This window comes from Egretta garzetta, unplaced genomic scaffold, assembly GCF_000687185.1.
Source record: "Egretta garzetta isolate BGI_Z169 unplaced genomic scaffold, ASM68718v1 scaffold434, whole genome shotgun sequence".
Classification (NCBI taxonomy): Eukaryota; Metazoa; Chordata; class Aves; order Pelecaniformes; family Ardeidae; genus Egretta; species Egretta garzetta.
In genome coordinates, this window is record NW_009259584.1 from 1,029,955 (window position 1) to 1,046,064 (window position 16,110).

At 37.7% G+C, this 16,110-nt stretch overlaps 1 protein-coding gene across 3 annotated transcripts in view; it reads left to right on the plus strand.

Annotated features, from left to right (window-relative positions):
* Nucleotides 1-16,110, plus strand: part of NEBL (nebulette) — a 266,173-nt gene that overhangs the window by 181,938 nt on the left and 68,125 nt on the right. Inside the window, exons 4-6 of one of the 3 annotated variants that reach the window (XM_035893255.1) lie at nt 908-1,018; nt 7,455-7,565; nt 15,292-15,393. The exons of the other annotated variants lie outside the window; for them this stretch is intronic. Coding sequence (XP_035749148.1) covers nt 908-1,018; nt 7,455-7,565; nt 15,292-15,393 — 324 coding nt within the window. The remainder of the gene's footprint in view (nt 1-907; nt 1,019-7,454; nt 7,566-15,291; nt 15,394-16,110) is intronic. 3 annotated transcript variants of the gene reach the window in all.

Sequence of the window (16,110 nt, forward strand, 5' to 3'; positions counted from 1 at the left end):
CCCATGACCTGTTTTTGCCAAACGTGAACACTGAAATTCTTAACAGCGTGTCTACTGCAGTGACAAAGAGCCCACTGTTTTGGGAAACAGCAACAAATGTTACAGCAAATTACTGATATTGATATATATATATATATATATATATAAAAATACATATGGGGAACTAGTCTCTGATGAACAGCTGTGTATTGCACAGTAAATGAATGACATCAGGCAGAATCATTTAAGATATCTTTGATATTTGTGATTGCTTTCACAGCAATACTTGATGTTACTGTGTTATGAATGTGAAAAACTTAGATCTCAAGCAAGAGTCACCCAGATTTTGAGCTATTATTCTAGCCCGCCTCATAAAACCCTTGTGTGAGGAATTGCTAGTACTGAACACTGGAGAAAGTACAGGATAAAGAAAAAGCAATTCAAAAATGATTCTATAATATAAAAAGATTAAGTAGAAATTATGGCAGACATGCTAACTTCAATGTTCCTGTCCTTTCCAGTTACATTTAATTGCTACTACTTATTAATTGGTAAAATATTTTTTGTTGGCCGTTCATTGCTCCTGTCATGCAAAGCTTGGGAAAATGGAAAGGAAGAAAGATAATTTTGGGTTCTGGAAATGATTTTAAAAAGGATAGAAAAATAACTGCCTTGCTTACCTTATTTTCTACTTCCCCCAGAATTATTGAATTTAATTAGGTGGTACTTTGCATTTCTCTGTGAATTAGACACATTCACCTAAAGTATTTTAAAGTTGTTTAAAAGTCTGTTTGTGCTTGAAAGTTTATGACAGCATTAGATTTTTCCATTTCTAATGGCCTATGCCACTTTATTTAATAGAAAAAATAGGTAGTATGATTTCTGTATCTTAATTTTTGCATTATATGTCACCTTTTCTCCCCTCTAGGTGAAGTATAAAGGAGCTGCTAAGAAAGACCTTTCCAACTCTCTTTATCAGCAGATGCCAGCCACAATTGACAGTGTATTTGCAAAAGAATTAACGCAACTTCAGAGCAAGGTACAATTTTAGAGTCACAAAAATGATTTTTAGATTAATTATGTGACAGAATATGACCAGTTTGAACAACATATTTGATCAGATACTTGATTGCCTGCTTGATTTATTTGGGTGAGTTTATCTTCCGGAGTTTATCACCATAACTTCTTGACTTCAAGAACTACTGACTTATTTTAAAATGTCAACAATTGTACTTGTTATGTTCATTAAGTTTAAATGTAAAAACTGCTAGTGCATTCATCAATCCAATGAAACCCATTAGAAATCCATGAATGCAATAAGGAATTATTGAATTTAGTGACATCGTACTGCATGTATAGAATAGAGGAATCTTATATAACAACCATTTCAATTTGGGTGTTGTATTAGCTTTATAAAATGTTTGACACTGAAGGGAAAAAAAATATTTCAGTGACTTTTAAAGGCACTTAGTGGTAGTAGTAAATATATTTCCGATGGTCTACATACTACCACTCACAATAAATTTTATAGAATTAAAAATATGAAATCAGGTATATTGAACATAGTGTAAAACATGCAAACAATCAGTAAAATAGTAAATTACAGTTCAGTTGCCTCCAGGGCCTTAAAAATATAATACCTTTAATGTAGGCAGGTGACCCTTCACTTCCATTGATCTCAGCAGAGCTGTGAGTGTTCAGTATGTGTAATATGGATGAAGTTACAGATTTTCATTGTTACTCGTGAGAATTACAGCTGATAGACAGTCATGGCTTTCTGTCCACCAAGCATTCCCACATTTTTCTTGTTTTGCCTTTCTCCTCTCTTAAAGATATTAACTACGTCTAGTTTAATACAGCCGGTCTGTGAAGTGAACGCACTCCTAAATCCATAATATTGATTGTATCTCAATATGCATTCCTCTAATGCAGTGATTTTTTTCAAACAAAGGAAAATACTCGTGACAAAAGAAAGCACTGAAATCTCAGGACAGCTTGTGGAGAAATGTTTTGATTTAAAACAATGTGTTAATCAGGCTATATTAAGCAAATTTAAACTAAAGTATATTTTAGTTTTCATAGTTTGAAATGGAACATATATATGCCCTGTTAAAGCAGTACAGTAGTTCAAATGACATTAATGTGACATTTCATTGTAAAGTGAGTGATTAGAAGAATTACAGTAGAAATAAATTGGGAATTAAACTTGTATAACATTTTTAAAATGTTAGCTTGATTTATAAAACATTAGTTAACTAGTTTGCCACAGATTTACTCCTGGATTCATTCCAAATGAGTACATTCTACATTAGTATACGCAAATGAGGTTAATTAACATCGGTGATGTGGCAGAAAAGATAAATAACTGAAACTAAAAATGAAACCATTGGATTAATCAAAAAAACCCGTTTAAGGAAAAGACCGATGTTTGCATTTGATATTTTTTGAAGGTTTTCGTCAATCATCTAACAGCCACAGAGAAACACATATGCATATAGGATGAGTTATATTTCAGCAGAAACTTTCCCTGTAAAATTCATACCATCCCCTTAGGAATAGATGCATTATAAATCATAATCTACCATAAAACTTAGATACGCTGACACATTTTTCCAACTTGTGGTTACTGTTGCAGCGGACCTGAATTTAATGCTACTTTGAGAGAGATCCTAGGGGATTTTCTAGTGGAAAATCTTCTCTACAGTATTCAAATCTAATCCATATTGTGCCTATCACTGCGGTACCTAAGTGGCTAATACAAGGATTTCAGATTTCAACTGGGTCAGGATATGGCAGAGAGGATTTCTGCTGCAGCTATCTAGCTGGGATTGTGAATTTACAGGTCATCACTTCAGCAAGAGGAGGCCCAGGGTTTGCCTAGGAAGGAGAGAGAACAGCACCGTCTGGCCGTTGTGCCAACTCTTGCAAAAAGGCTGTGGCAAGCCCAGAACTGCAGGCTGTTTCTCAATTATAGTAAGTTGATTTTAAATAGGTGCTGATTTCCTTGAGAGGTGGAAAATACAAATATGTGTGCTCCTCCCCGTCCACATTAGAACAAATTAACACCTTTGACTCCCTTTTCATTCTTCTGGGATTGGAGGCTGGGCTTGAATGCTTTTGTGGCCAGCTCAAGCGGGTGCTTCCTCGCCCTGTGATGCCATGTTCTTGGCAGGATCTGTAGCCTTATCTGCCAAGCAGGTGTGTCGGGACTAGGGAATCACAGCGTGGAAAAAAGAGCCACTGACTCCCCCTGCTACTACCTGCTGGCACAGGGCTGCTGGGACTGGTGTGCCTCTCCTGACACAGTGTCCTCAGCAAATGGCCTCTCCCATGACTTGACGTTTACTCCTGGAATGGTACTGCTGCACTGCTGCTGCCTAACAGCTCCATTTTCAGCCTACCTAGATCTAGCCCAATTCATTCATTTTATACACTGTTTCAGATCACACTCATGTTTTAGGAACTTGGCAGCAACGAGGGGAAATTTCTTTTTTCTCACATGAAATTATTGCCCACCTACAGCTGCCCTTCACTGTCCTCTCCAGAGCACACAGGCTGCCACAGCACCATCCATCACTTTTGCACGCTCTAACTGATAGGGCAATTGTCATTGACATCTGCAGAGCCAGGGCTTTGTTCTGCAGGGTTCCAGCCATACAATGTCAGCACCGACCGGATCTTGCCATAGGGGAGAATGCAACACCCTGACAGTTGTGGTTCTCCTGTGGCGCTTTCTGCCTGTGCTGGCTGTATTTATTTATGCTCAGTCCTCTCTTCAAGATACAGAGGAAAGACCAAACTGAGACCACTTCTGCTGGCTTTTGCATGAAGCCCTCATTTGCTCTTTTGTGTTTTACGTAGAAGTGGCACAAAGATGGAAATAAATACCCATAGAGAAGGAAATCCATCTGAAATGTTGACAAAAAGTCATGACAGTATTTATGAGAAAAAAATGTTTCAGGAGAATGAAAAATTTGTTTCGAAGCCCCACTACTTGGGTGGCTTTTATAAGTTTCATTTTTCCCTCTATGTAGAAAATTTGACTGTTGCCTTCTAAATAGCTTTACTGAGGGTAAGCGACCAGATTTTCCTCCCTCTCACTCTTTTATAGCTGTCCCCAGGGTAAGGTAGAGAGAGCAGAAGTACCTGTCCCCATTGGGTAACTTCAGCCTCCTTGCCAGCCTACAAAGCTCTCACCAATTTCCCTGTTCTCTGCAATGAGAAAATAAAGTTGATGAGAGAAGTCTAAGCAAGGAGCCCTCATTTTGATTTTCCTGAGAGGAAATGGACATTTTCTGGAAAAATCGCAGTTTTCCTGTGGAAAACATTTCTGAAGGAAAATTTCTGATCATCGCTAGCTTTGTGCCAAGTCTTTTTCTTGTCTGAAGACCAGTATACTGAATTCTTCTTTACACAGAAGATTTTTTTTTTAATAAGGTGTCACAAACAGTGATAAAGGTATTTAAAATTGCTTGAGGGGGAAACAGTATTGAAAAAAAAGTATGCGTTTCATCACTTTTTTCATCACTTTATTTCTGCTATAAGAAGCGATTGCACTGTTTTTCTTCTTATCTGAAAGGAATAATCTAAAGCAAACTGAAGGCAGTTTAATTTTCTCCTTTGCACAGGGCAATATCTCAAATAGTAACTGTATGTCAATGCTCAACAGTGTGTTTTCTGTTTGTTTTTAAAGATGATGAGCCAAGTGAATCTTAAGCAATATTTTCAACTTCCAGTAAAAGTTTCAGAGTTTTTCTTACTCGTGGGCAGAATCTTCCTTTTACTTTCATATGTATTATTTTTTTACTATGATAAAGTTATTTTTGTGGTTGACTGCATCATTTACAATCATATTACGCATTTTCAGACTGTTTTATGTAATTCTTCATAGTTTTTTATGGTATCAAACCTCATGTTCAAGATTTCCTCTTTTTTATGGTAGCAGGTATTAGTCTCCTGGACTTCTCTAGTTTTGTTTTACACAAACACATGGATAATCTAATTCTCTATCTGGAGATTAAAATGGCATTTTCTGTGTGCTTGAACATTTCCTCCTACAAAATCCTACATTGTGGATTTTAAGGTCAGAGCTCAGTTTACTAACTCTAAAGGGAAATAAAAAAATAAAAATGTAATAGTGTTTAAAGTATGCCGAAAGAGAGGGTCAGTCCGAGTTAAGTTAAAAGAGCACAAAGCCTTCCTTAATGCAGCTTCCTGTTGACACACTGGTGTACAACAGAGATAAGAAAAATAAAAAATGAGTACTTACAAATTAGTTCAATCTGAAGTCATACCTACTTAAATAATTGCCGTGTATTGCTGGAGTTAATAAATGGTGCCACTACAGAGTAGAGGTTACGCCAGTGACCTGTAATACTTGATCTTGCTGTAGAGTGCTTTCATATGTAGATTTGATAAGGAAAATCCAGCTTAGCTAAAACTTGAAAATTTACATGAAATGAGAAATAAATGTACACATGCTAACATGTAAAATAATGATTCTAAGAATATTGATGAAGTAATGAAATTTTTTCGTGCTTCCTTGGAACTGATTTACAGATCTGGGAATACTTCTGCGCTAAACTGTCCAAAACTAAACTAGACAGCTATTGAACTCCTCCCTAGCCTGTGATTGCTTCAAGGTTACTTAAGTCAGTTAGTAAGAATAATGTGAAAAGATAGGAAGAACACAGCTGTCAAACAGCAAGTCAAATATTCCTACATTAAGCTAAAGAAACAGTTGCCTTTTCCCAAGATAGTGGACACTCAGTTGTAATTTCTGTTAGTTTTCCCCTGTTGTGAGTCGATGTGCTTTTGTTTTTTGATGTCTTGGTTACATAGTCCATTCACCAACAGAAAAACATAGGTGTTGAAGCAGCAAAGTGGCAATGTAATAAAATATTTGTCAATTAGTAGATTTTGGAAGTAACTGTATGGGTCTGCTTCTCAGAATGGTACAAAGTGGGGAACATCTTCAAAGTGACAGTGTGAAGCAGGAGAAGAAGCAAAATAGTTTTTGTGGCATATATTTATATAGTAATTACACTTTTGCAGTGGATCATTTGTTAGTGGTGCTTCAGTCTTATTAAAGATTACTTGCTTTGCCAGTTGGGAGTTGTAATCAGTATAGGGAGGTTATAGGCATTTTTTTTTTTGCTTCAATTTAAGTTGTGTTTCTTTCCCCAGAGGCCTGATCATGATGGATTTACACTGTATAAGGAGATGGCACATTTTGAGTTTCCTAATTTGATACTTTCATTCATATAGTAGCAGTGCAAAAAAACCCCAACCCAACCCTTTTTGTCTTAGTCTCTCAGCCTATATATCATTTTGTAATCTGAGATAGTCAGGGCAGATACTAATATATTGCCTTGGGCACCCTGATCTGTGACTCAGATGCAATCTTGCTGCCTTAAACATAAACAGATACCACATTTTCTCACAGTTCTAGTATCCTGTCCTAAAAGAGTCCAAATCACCGTAGTCAAGAGTTCCCATCTCAAAACTTTCACAGTATTCTTTTACTGCTATCGAGGGTTTTAGTTTCAAATCCTTCTCCTCCTGATCAGCTTTCAATCTTATTTAGTATTTGCTGTTTTCTTGGGGATTATTTTAATGCTTGCTCCCGAGAGCTATTAGAAAACGAATTTTCTTGATGCTTGCTGCTTCTTCGGGCCTCAAAACCTGGTGAATTTTCTTAATGTAAGCCTAAAAGCTTCTGACAAGGATAAGTGCAAGATCAGCTTTTCAGGCAGTTTCAATATGTGAGTGTGTGTATGTGTAAGTATAACACAGTACAGTCAAAGCTGGATGAATGCCCAACACTGAGCTCAGTTTCTATTATAAAAATAAATTTGTTTATAAACTCACAATCCAATTCCATTTTCCTTTACCATGATGACAATTGAACGTAAATATTATTTTTCTTGGTGAACCTGCGGGCTAGTCAAAATGTGTATTGTGCTAGTAATTTCCTAACAGTGGAAGAAATAGATGTTTGGGCTATGAGTATTCATGTGAACCTGTTTATTTATGAGGAATGCACAAATTCTTTCCTTTTTTTTTTTTTTCTAAAAACAGGAAAAAAAAAGAAACCTGAGGAAATATTTACTTAGCTGATAGATCCAAGTGTGTTTTGAGCAAAAAAAAGCTTTCCCTTTTGCTTTTCCCTTGGCTGTGTTCTCACCTTCTTAAGTTAATTTTCTGATTCTGTATATTTGTTTTTCTTCCTCCTGTCTACTCACAGCTCTGCTGCAATGACGGGCTCAGAGAAATCTCTCTGCTGACTGTGCCTCATATATCTCTGTTTTGGGTAGAAGCTGCTCTTGTTTCAGCCTTCTGGTTCCATTAAGGAGCTTAATTATTTATTATAATTCTTCCTGAATACAAGCACACTTGGACACTAGGTTTAACCCAGCTCATACTATTATACCTGCTCTGCCGAGGTCACAGAAGTATAATGTTGCTCTTTTCAGGTTCTCTATAAACAAAAACATGATGCTGAGAAAGGAACTTCAGATTATGCACATATGAAGGAGCCTCCAGATATTAAGCATGCCATGGAAGTCAATAAATACCAGAGTGATGTAAGTACTCCTCCATCTGAAATCAGTCCACTTCTTTTGGGTAGATACATCTACTATAGCTAACTGAAATGAATTGGGCATGGAATATTTTTGTATTTCATTAGCTGGTATTTTTTTACATTATTTACTCTGAAGTGATTCGAGACATGATGTGTGTTTAAAATATGCTATGTATGTGACTTTTATTCTAAACTGCAGTGGAAAGCGGTTGTTATTGTTTATTAGTAGTAATTGTTACTATGTGCTATTGGTTTGAAATACAATTACAAGGACAAGTTCTCTGAATTCATGTGTACCTATTTGTACTTTAAAAGTGTCTAGAGCTCTGTGTTTACATGAACACCAGCATGGTTTCAGTGTCTTACACTATCAATATTTGGGTGGTTCTTCAAGGGTTCTGTTCAGAGGAGAGAGGGGGGCTGTTTCTGTCCTGCTCTTGCACACTTTTATGCATATGAATAATTTTGTTCACATCTCGTGAATATGCATCAAATGAGTTCCAAAGAACAATTTATGACTTATTTTACAGAATCTGAGACATAGAGTTCAGTCTGATGCCTGGCTCTACTTTATGCCATTGACAAAAGTATTTGTCTTGTAGTTTCGCTTAAATAATTTACAAATAAATTAGAGTATTTAGCAATATTTTTAAAGTTGGGGTGTGTTTTTTTTTTTCTTTTTAACAGCTGCTTGTTAACTTTTTGAAGTTCTTTAGAAGTTCACAATAAAAAAAAGCCTAATAATAGTATTTACATTTTTATTAGTTTCAAGTCAGGTTTGATTTCATGGTTGTGCTAGCTTATACTAGCTCAATGCAACATTGCTAGAGGTGGAAATGCTACCAAGATTAGTGTCTTGAGTTGTACAAACACAACTTTGAAGAAAAATGTCTTAGGTTTTGTAAAAGCTTACTTAGGAGAAAAGTAAAGGGTTGGCTAAAATAGTGAGGTCATTTTAAAGGGTTCACAGAACCAGTAAGAGCAGCTGCCATGTAAATACCTTTAAAGTTATGAACCATTTCCATTCTTCTCAGGTAAGCAAGTCAAGTCAGGTAGGTATGTGATTTTGTAACTCTCATTTCTCAGATAAACGGGAAATTTGTTTGTTGCTAACAATATAGAAAATGAAGCTTGGGTGTTCATTTTGAATTAACTTAAGTTTACCCTATCTTCCCTACTGACAGTGTAACAAACACTCTTAGGTTACGTAGGCTGAAAGCTAAATGTCAATGTTAGATGTATGTCCGTGTGTGCAGAATCTTGACAGCTGGCTGCTGATTAAAAGGCTGCTGGAGAACTTCAGGGAAGCATTATGTTTGAAGAATAACTTTTTCTTCTGCTGGGAAATACCTGCATTGGAAGTCCCAGCAGTAATTTGCAACCTGCCTTGATTACAGAACTCCCTCTTCTTGTCAAACTCTGGCCATCTCTGCTGCTGGAAGCATCAGGATGTCAGACGGATTGGAGGGTAGGAGCTGGGAACATGAACTTCTCTCCCCATAAGCAAGAGGGTTTTTTACCTAGCAGTAGGAATGATGGTGGACTACTAGGGAAGGAAATAATGTTGGGAAGAGAGATGGGAATCCCTCTCAGAGAAGGTGGTGGGACCAGGAGGAATACGAGACGAGTTTTTGAATCAAATTCATCATGGTCTGAGGATTAGTATGCTAGTGCAAAACCAATTCCCCTTCTACAGCTGTACATCACCTGCTAACAGAATTAAGGAGAGCAGGGTACAGATGTGAGAGTAAATGAAATTCAGTTGTTTCATCTTCTTTCACCCTTAAAGACAAAAAAAAAAAAAAAAGGAAATGAAGGCAAACATAGGAGGGAAGGATGTTTTGATAAATGAGAACTTTTAACAGCATGTTAAAAATAATGAAAAAATATGAAAGAAATGATTTTCAGCCTGAGCAAACTTCAAAAAAAAGTCAGACAAACCCTCTGTATGCAACATGAAGCTCTGACCAGTTAGTTTCATCTGTTTAAAGACAGATTCTTTCTGGTTGCTCATGGGGAGCTGGAGTGCGGGGGGGGGTATATTTATATCAGACATAAAGGAGCAAGTGATATAAGTCCAGTTATTGTTCAGCGGAGTTACCCAGCTCCTGTGGGTGGTTGGTTGGGCACCATGGTGAATAGGGGCGGATTTCTTGGTTTGTAAGTACAGGTTTAATTAAGAGCCATGTGAGTTTTCATCTTTGAGTCAGAGTGTGGAGTAGCGAGAATCCTGAATGTGGAGCAGTTGTCTCTCCAAACTACTTCAGGCTATTTGTAGAATCGTAGCTTTGAAAGTGCAAGGAAAAAGGAGGGAAACTACTGCGGGAATAGAGGGACAAAGCTCTTTTATCCACCACTCAGTACAGGATACCTATGGGAGCAGAATGCATGTTTACCTACAATGCTCTGCCAACTCAATTCAACCTTTACATGCAGGGTTTGCATCTAATAGGATTAGGATGTGTTTAAGACTATTTACTCAGCCTTAAAATAAGGCTGACATTTATACTCAACTCTGTGAAAAGTGCAATTTCCTTTAAAAATTAAGACTGTATTCAACTTACAATACATTTGTGCTGACATTTTGAAACTGTCATGTGCTGTAGGCCTTCACACCACTTTGAATATCATTAACACGCTGTATAAGTGTGGGCTGAAGCTGCATAATAGGGAAATACTGTAAAGTCTCCTGAACAATGTGATCATGTATAAGAAAAACATTTTTCTCTTCCTCATACTTAGACTAAAGAAAATGTCTCTCAAAAGAAGAGAAGTGACTTTTTTAATGATAAGGAATTTACTTGAAAAATAATTTAAATACTACATAATGCTTGAACGAAGGCATGTTTGTCCAAACCAGAGTACTTTATTCTGTAAATTGTGTTTGTGTTTTGTGAAGCGAATGCTAATGATGTGACTTTGGCACACAAAGGCATTTGGAGAAAAGTGAGGTAGGGACCATCAGCCTACTTTATGCCCGCCATTTAGCTGATGTCATTTAGCTCATCTAGAAGTTTCCAAACTTGGGACCAAAATTGGATTGGTGGCCCTTAGAAAACTGTCAGGTCACAAAATAGTGGTTTGCCTTATGTGTAGCTGAGGATCAAATGGATGGAAGGATGTAACTGAACAGTGAAATGACATGACGATTAAGTTTCTAAAGCAAAGAGAACGCTTGCCACATTGTGCCTGGGTAGAAGCTGCACATAGCATTTGACTCAAATGTCTCACAGTTTTGCCTGTTCGATGACCTCGTCCATCACTGGGCATTATGAATAGCAAAACAATGTTAAGTATTTTTACAGCGTTTTATATGTTCTGCTTGGTTACAATTACTGATTATCCTCACAGCAGTACATTGTATGAAATAAGGAAGTGGTGTTCTGATTTTACAAATAAGAAAACTGCGATAGACTCATCTGTGGACATTTAAAAGGCAGTTTGCAGATCTGTGGTTGGAGCCGCGGTATCTTTTCTCTTACACTTATGTATGAAACAGTGCTGCTTTTAAAATATTAGTTGACAGTTGGGCAAACTTTTGATGTATATGTATTCTCTTTGCAATCCATGTGATGTCAGTAGTGGTAATTCATAATGTTTCACTGACCATCTAAATCTGAATATTTAAGAAGTCTATATTCTCTTAGGAGTCAGCTTTTTTTCATATTCAGGATATTGTACAGTCACAATCCATAAAAAAAAAAAAATTACATTCTTTCTGATAAGACCAAATCAGCAGATCTTAAACTTGATGTGCTTAAACACTATCAATAACATACCAAAATGTCGATGTTTGTTTTGATGCAGATCTTGTTAAAGTCAAGCTTCTCCTGGCTGGCTCTCTGTTCAGCATCTGCATTAGAAAAATCACCTTTCACTGACTAACTTTCTGCTGACAGTGGTTGTCAACAGCAGGTCCCCCTGGACCACTTCCAACTGGTGCTGAAAATGATGTGTTTACTCCTGATGTAATTGGGACCAATCAATTTTCAAGCCCATTACTGGAAAGGATGACTGCATCAATCTGTAATGGGCCAGAAATGTGTTTGTCTCTTCCACACGAGCCGGGAAACAGTTTTCAACACCATTTGAGTGGGGATCAGGAAAGCTGTTGCCAATGATGATTGTCACCAGCTAGTCATTTTCTTAGTGTTGATGGACCCCAAAGTGCAGATGAGAGAAAAGGGGGCAGAGACACAGCTGACAGGCCATTAGTTAGTGACTTGCAGCTCTTAGAAAATACTAAGCAGGGATGAACAGTAAGAGACAAATTCTGTTATAGATAGGTGTGCCCAGCTCCGTGCTGACTTCTGTGTGTGCACCTCAAGAGGGCAAAACATGGTCACAGTTGCTTGTGCATATTTTAATCATTTATTACCTATAGCTTAGAATAGTTTTGGAGTTGGAATAAGGAAGAAGATAAAAGACTGCAGGAAAGGTCTGCATCCTTTAAACCTAGGTGTGTTTGGATCACCATGTAGCAGAAGTTTCCGTTTGTTGATTGACAACCTGAGATGTTTTGCAGCCTTGTGAGAAATCTGTTTACTTTGCAGCATTGTAGTACATTCCGGTGCACTGGCACCGTCATGAAAGGTGAAGCATCTTCAGGACCCTCAGTTGGAGTAAACAGACCAGCATGTTTATCCTCAGTGGACCTTATGCCCTTTTTTAAGAGCTGGAGGTTTGGTCGTATTACAATTAGTCTACCAATTATGAGCAAGCCCCAAATATCTTCCATGCTTTGCAAAACTACTGGCAATTCAGAGTATGTAATCGCATTTGGGATTAAAGCTGTGAAATGGCTTTTGTTGAGATTATCGTTGTTTTTTAAAAATACTCAACAATGTAGCCACTTATTGTAATTTCAAATTGGGGTAGAAAACCACTTTACATTTAGTTAGTGTTTGTAATTTACTATTTGCAACTTCAAAACTAGAGACGGTACAATTTTTTCCCCTTTTTGTCCCACTTTCTTTCTTGCCAGCATTTCCCACTGGTCTGCTGTAACTCTCCATTTAGGTCTTTCACTGCTGCTCTTAAGTTGTCAGTATCTCAGTGACTTTTTCCTATGCAAAGGCCAGTTTGTGCAGATGTTAGGTAGACCTGTGGTCTTCATAAAAAGGAGGAATTCTTGAGCCCTTGGTGATGTTTTTTTAGTAGAGTCTGAGCAATCCGTTGAAGTTGAAGATTGAGTAAGGGCATCATGTAATGCCTGGAGGTTCCAGTCAGGGTTTGAGCCTCTTGGTTAAGGAGCTGAACTAACTCAGGAGAAAAGATGTCCCCTTCCCTGGGTGCTTCTTTCTTTGTTGCTTGACCAGGCTTCATTTTCCCATCTCCCCTCTCGTAGGCTTCTCCACTTTCCATCTTCTTGTGCCCGTGGGTTCACACACCAAGCTGGTTGCTTTGCCCTGTCTACATCTGTTCCCCTGCTCTCCTGGAATAGCTCTGGTTTCACCGTTCTGACATAGCACTATAAAAAAAAAAAATCACTAGATGGAACAGAATAGCAGCTGTGTAATAGAGGCCAGCACACTGTCCCAATGGGAAAGGGTCAGCATCCAGGGATTGAGGTTATTCAGGAAATGGGAAACATATTTTTTCTTTCTTTGGCCTACCTCTGACAAACTACTGTTCTGCTGCATAACATTTTTATTCTCACCGGAGTATGACAAGCTGCAGAATGGAGCAAATATATATTGCAGACATTTGTAAAATGCTAGATGACTTTCTCTCAGACATAAGTAATAGGTATACTGGTTTAGGTGCAGGAAGAATAATAATTCACTCAGGGAAAGCTATAGCAATTGGCCTTGCATCTAATATAATTGAAAATGGTGAAATATAAAGGACTGTCACTGTCTTATTCCCCTCCCCTTTCCCCCTGAAATTAACCACAATCCATTATTTCATGTACTATATGATCATGTCATTTGGGAGCAATAACTGACTACATTTCCTCAACTTTAGCACCACTATTCTTGATTCTCTGTTGTTAAATTCACTCCATTCCTAATTTCTATTTTGAGCACATATGCTGGCCTTTAATTTGCAATTTACATGGATGATAGGGTGCTATTCAGAAACCTGTTTCTGCTGCCTTTGTGGTTTTCACCTCACCTCATGTGGTCATTAGGATGAACAGCATATAATTAACTAAATTCATGTAAAGCCCTGAATTGCAAATGCTTGTCTGTACATCTAGTTTCTTAAAAAAATAGAGGAAATCTAAACCTAACCAAAACAAAACTTGCAGTGGTTTTAACAAGCTGTAAGAAACAGTTGCTATTTTCTTGGTAGGTGATACTTTGGGCTGTATTCATCCAAGCTACTTATTTATTTATTTTATCAGTGATTACACTTGTGTGTCACTCATTGTAGGTTAAAAATTACAAGATCTATTTGTGGGCAAGCGGCCCACAGTGAAGCCTATTTAGCTTGTCTACTTAGCTGAAGCCATATGGACACAAAATTACTTTCCTGTTGCCTGTAAAATATTTGCCAAAAAGTAAGATTTTTTTTCTTTTCTTTTTATAATAACATTTCTACAAATTGTATTTGTCCTTGGGTGCTGCATTTTCTGAGTTTGTTGCATTGTTCCCAAAGTAAAACTTTACATTGGAAATAGGAGCTAGATGTGGAGGTTTTAAGTGAAGCTTTAAGCTGAGGACTTTCTTGGTGGTGAAATACAATCTTGAGAGGTTGATTAACTTTGTTAATCAACAGAAGAAAATCTAAAAGCCTGTCCAGTAAAGTAGGAATTGTTCTGATACTTTCTATTTCTTGTAGACTTTATGTTTTCTAACTTTTGCCTGAAACTTCAATTTCTCAGACACTTTTGAATACCATGGATGATTTTCTTAATAATTTAGAATAATTCAGTAAGACAGCGCTTGGAAATTGGCTTAGATTGGCACATGTGCTACAGCAAGGGAGAGGAAAAAATCTACCGATCCTGGAGAGGGAGAAGAACGATAACTTGTGGTCTCAGAGCTCTGTAACGTCCCTGAGGTCTGTGCTGTTCCTGTGATTGCTTTGCTAAATGGAGAATGTTTGGACTCTCCTACCTGTGGTTTAGCCTTCTGGCCAAAGTTTTCTGAGCCCATTCATTATAGTAGGGGCTTTTGCACAAATAGAAAAATTCAGTCTTGTACTCCACATACTGGAACACTCAGCCTTCTTGTTCCCATGATTGTGTAAAGGGGCAGATAAGTGGAATTGCGGGCAGTGGGGGATGCTGGGGTGGAGTTGTGTCATTGAATTACATTCCAGCTACATGGCTGCCTATTACTGAGAAAGATGTTCACCGTGGTAGAATTACAGTTTCTGTTCAGAGTAGCTGCAGTCTGCTAGGCTGCGGTGCTCAGTATCATAGGGGAGGGTAGTTTACATTAAAAAAGGGTACAGCATAGAAAAAATGCTGTACTCTTAGAAGTCCTCTGAAATTTAATGACAAAACCTAAAATTTGTGTCTTTGAAGTACTTTCATTTTCTTCTACGCTTCTAAGCAAAACCATTTTTTATTTTAGTATTGTATTTTACGCTTCCGAATTTCTTCCGTATCCTATTAACCTGTGTGTGGGTCCTGTCAAGCAGGACTGTGTTGGAATAAACTAGGCAGAGTTCTATTGAATTTGATGCCTGAGTTGATAGGTCAGTCAAAGATTATTTTGTAGAGTTAAGCCACTTTTGTTTGTTTGTTTTAAACAAACCTGTTTTTTGTTTGACAGGTATCCTATAAGAAGGATGTGCAAGATACTCATAGATACACTGAAGTGCTGAACAGGCCAGACATAAAGATAGCAACTGAGATAACAAAGATAATAAGTGACGTACGTTCTCCTGTTACTCTATTCATATTTTTAGACATGTTATTTTGTTTATTCCAATTTCAGTCGGATTGTGTAGAATGCTGCTGAAATTCTCAAACGTCACAAGCAGAAAACCTGCAACCCCAAAACTGATATGGAGTTTTGATTAAAAAAAAACCCAAAGCCAACACAAAAACCCAACCCCTTGCCTGGTATGTTACAAAGTTATGGGTTTCTTCTTTTTTGATGTTGTCAGTATGACCTTTGCAAATACTGCTCATTGATCTAAAGGCAATGTTAAGCTTACTTAAAGTTGGGTTTGTTTCAGTTTTATGCATGATAACCATTCTCAAGATAAGTCATATGCTCATATGCTATACTGCACTTCAGAAGACATACCAAGCCTTTTTTCACCTCAGTACCAGAGCAGCTCGCATCCCAGGACTCCGCTTCCTCCTCCCATCTCGGCCAGCAGCGACAGGGAAATGCAATTCCCTGCTGTCCTCCCGAGAGCTGTGCAAACACGCTGCCTCTTGCATGGGGGCTCTCCTCCTCCAACTCCCCTCTCAAATTCTTTTCCCTCCCACCATGACATCTGCTAATGCATAGGTCAAGGAACAGTTAGAGAAGCAGCAATGTGATGCAGTTTAAAATTTTATTATAGACAACTCAAACAATATATATATATTAAAACCCCTGAGCCAGGATTTTAAGTAACTGCTAATAGTTTCATGTGAG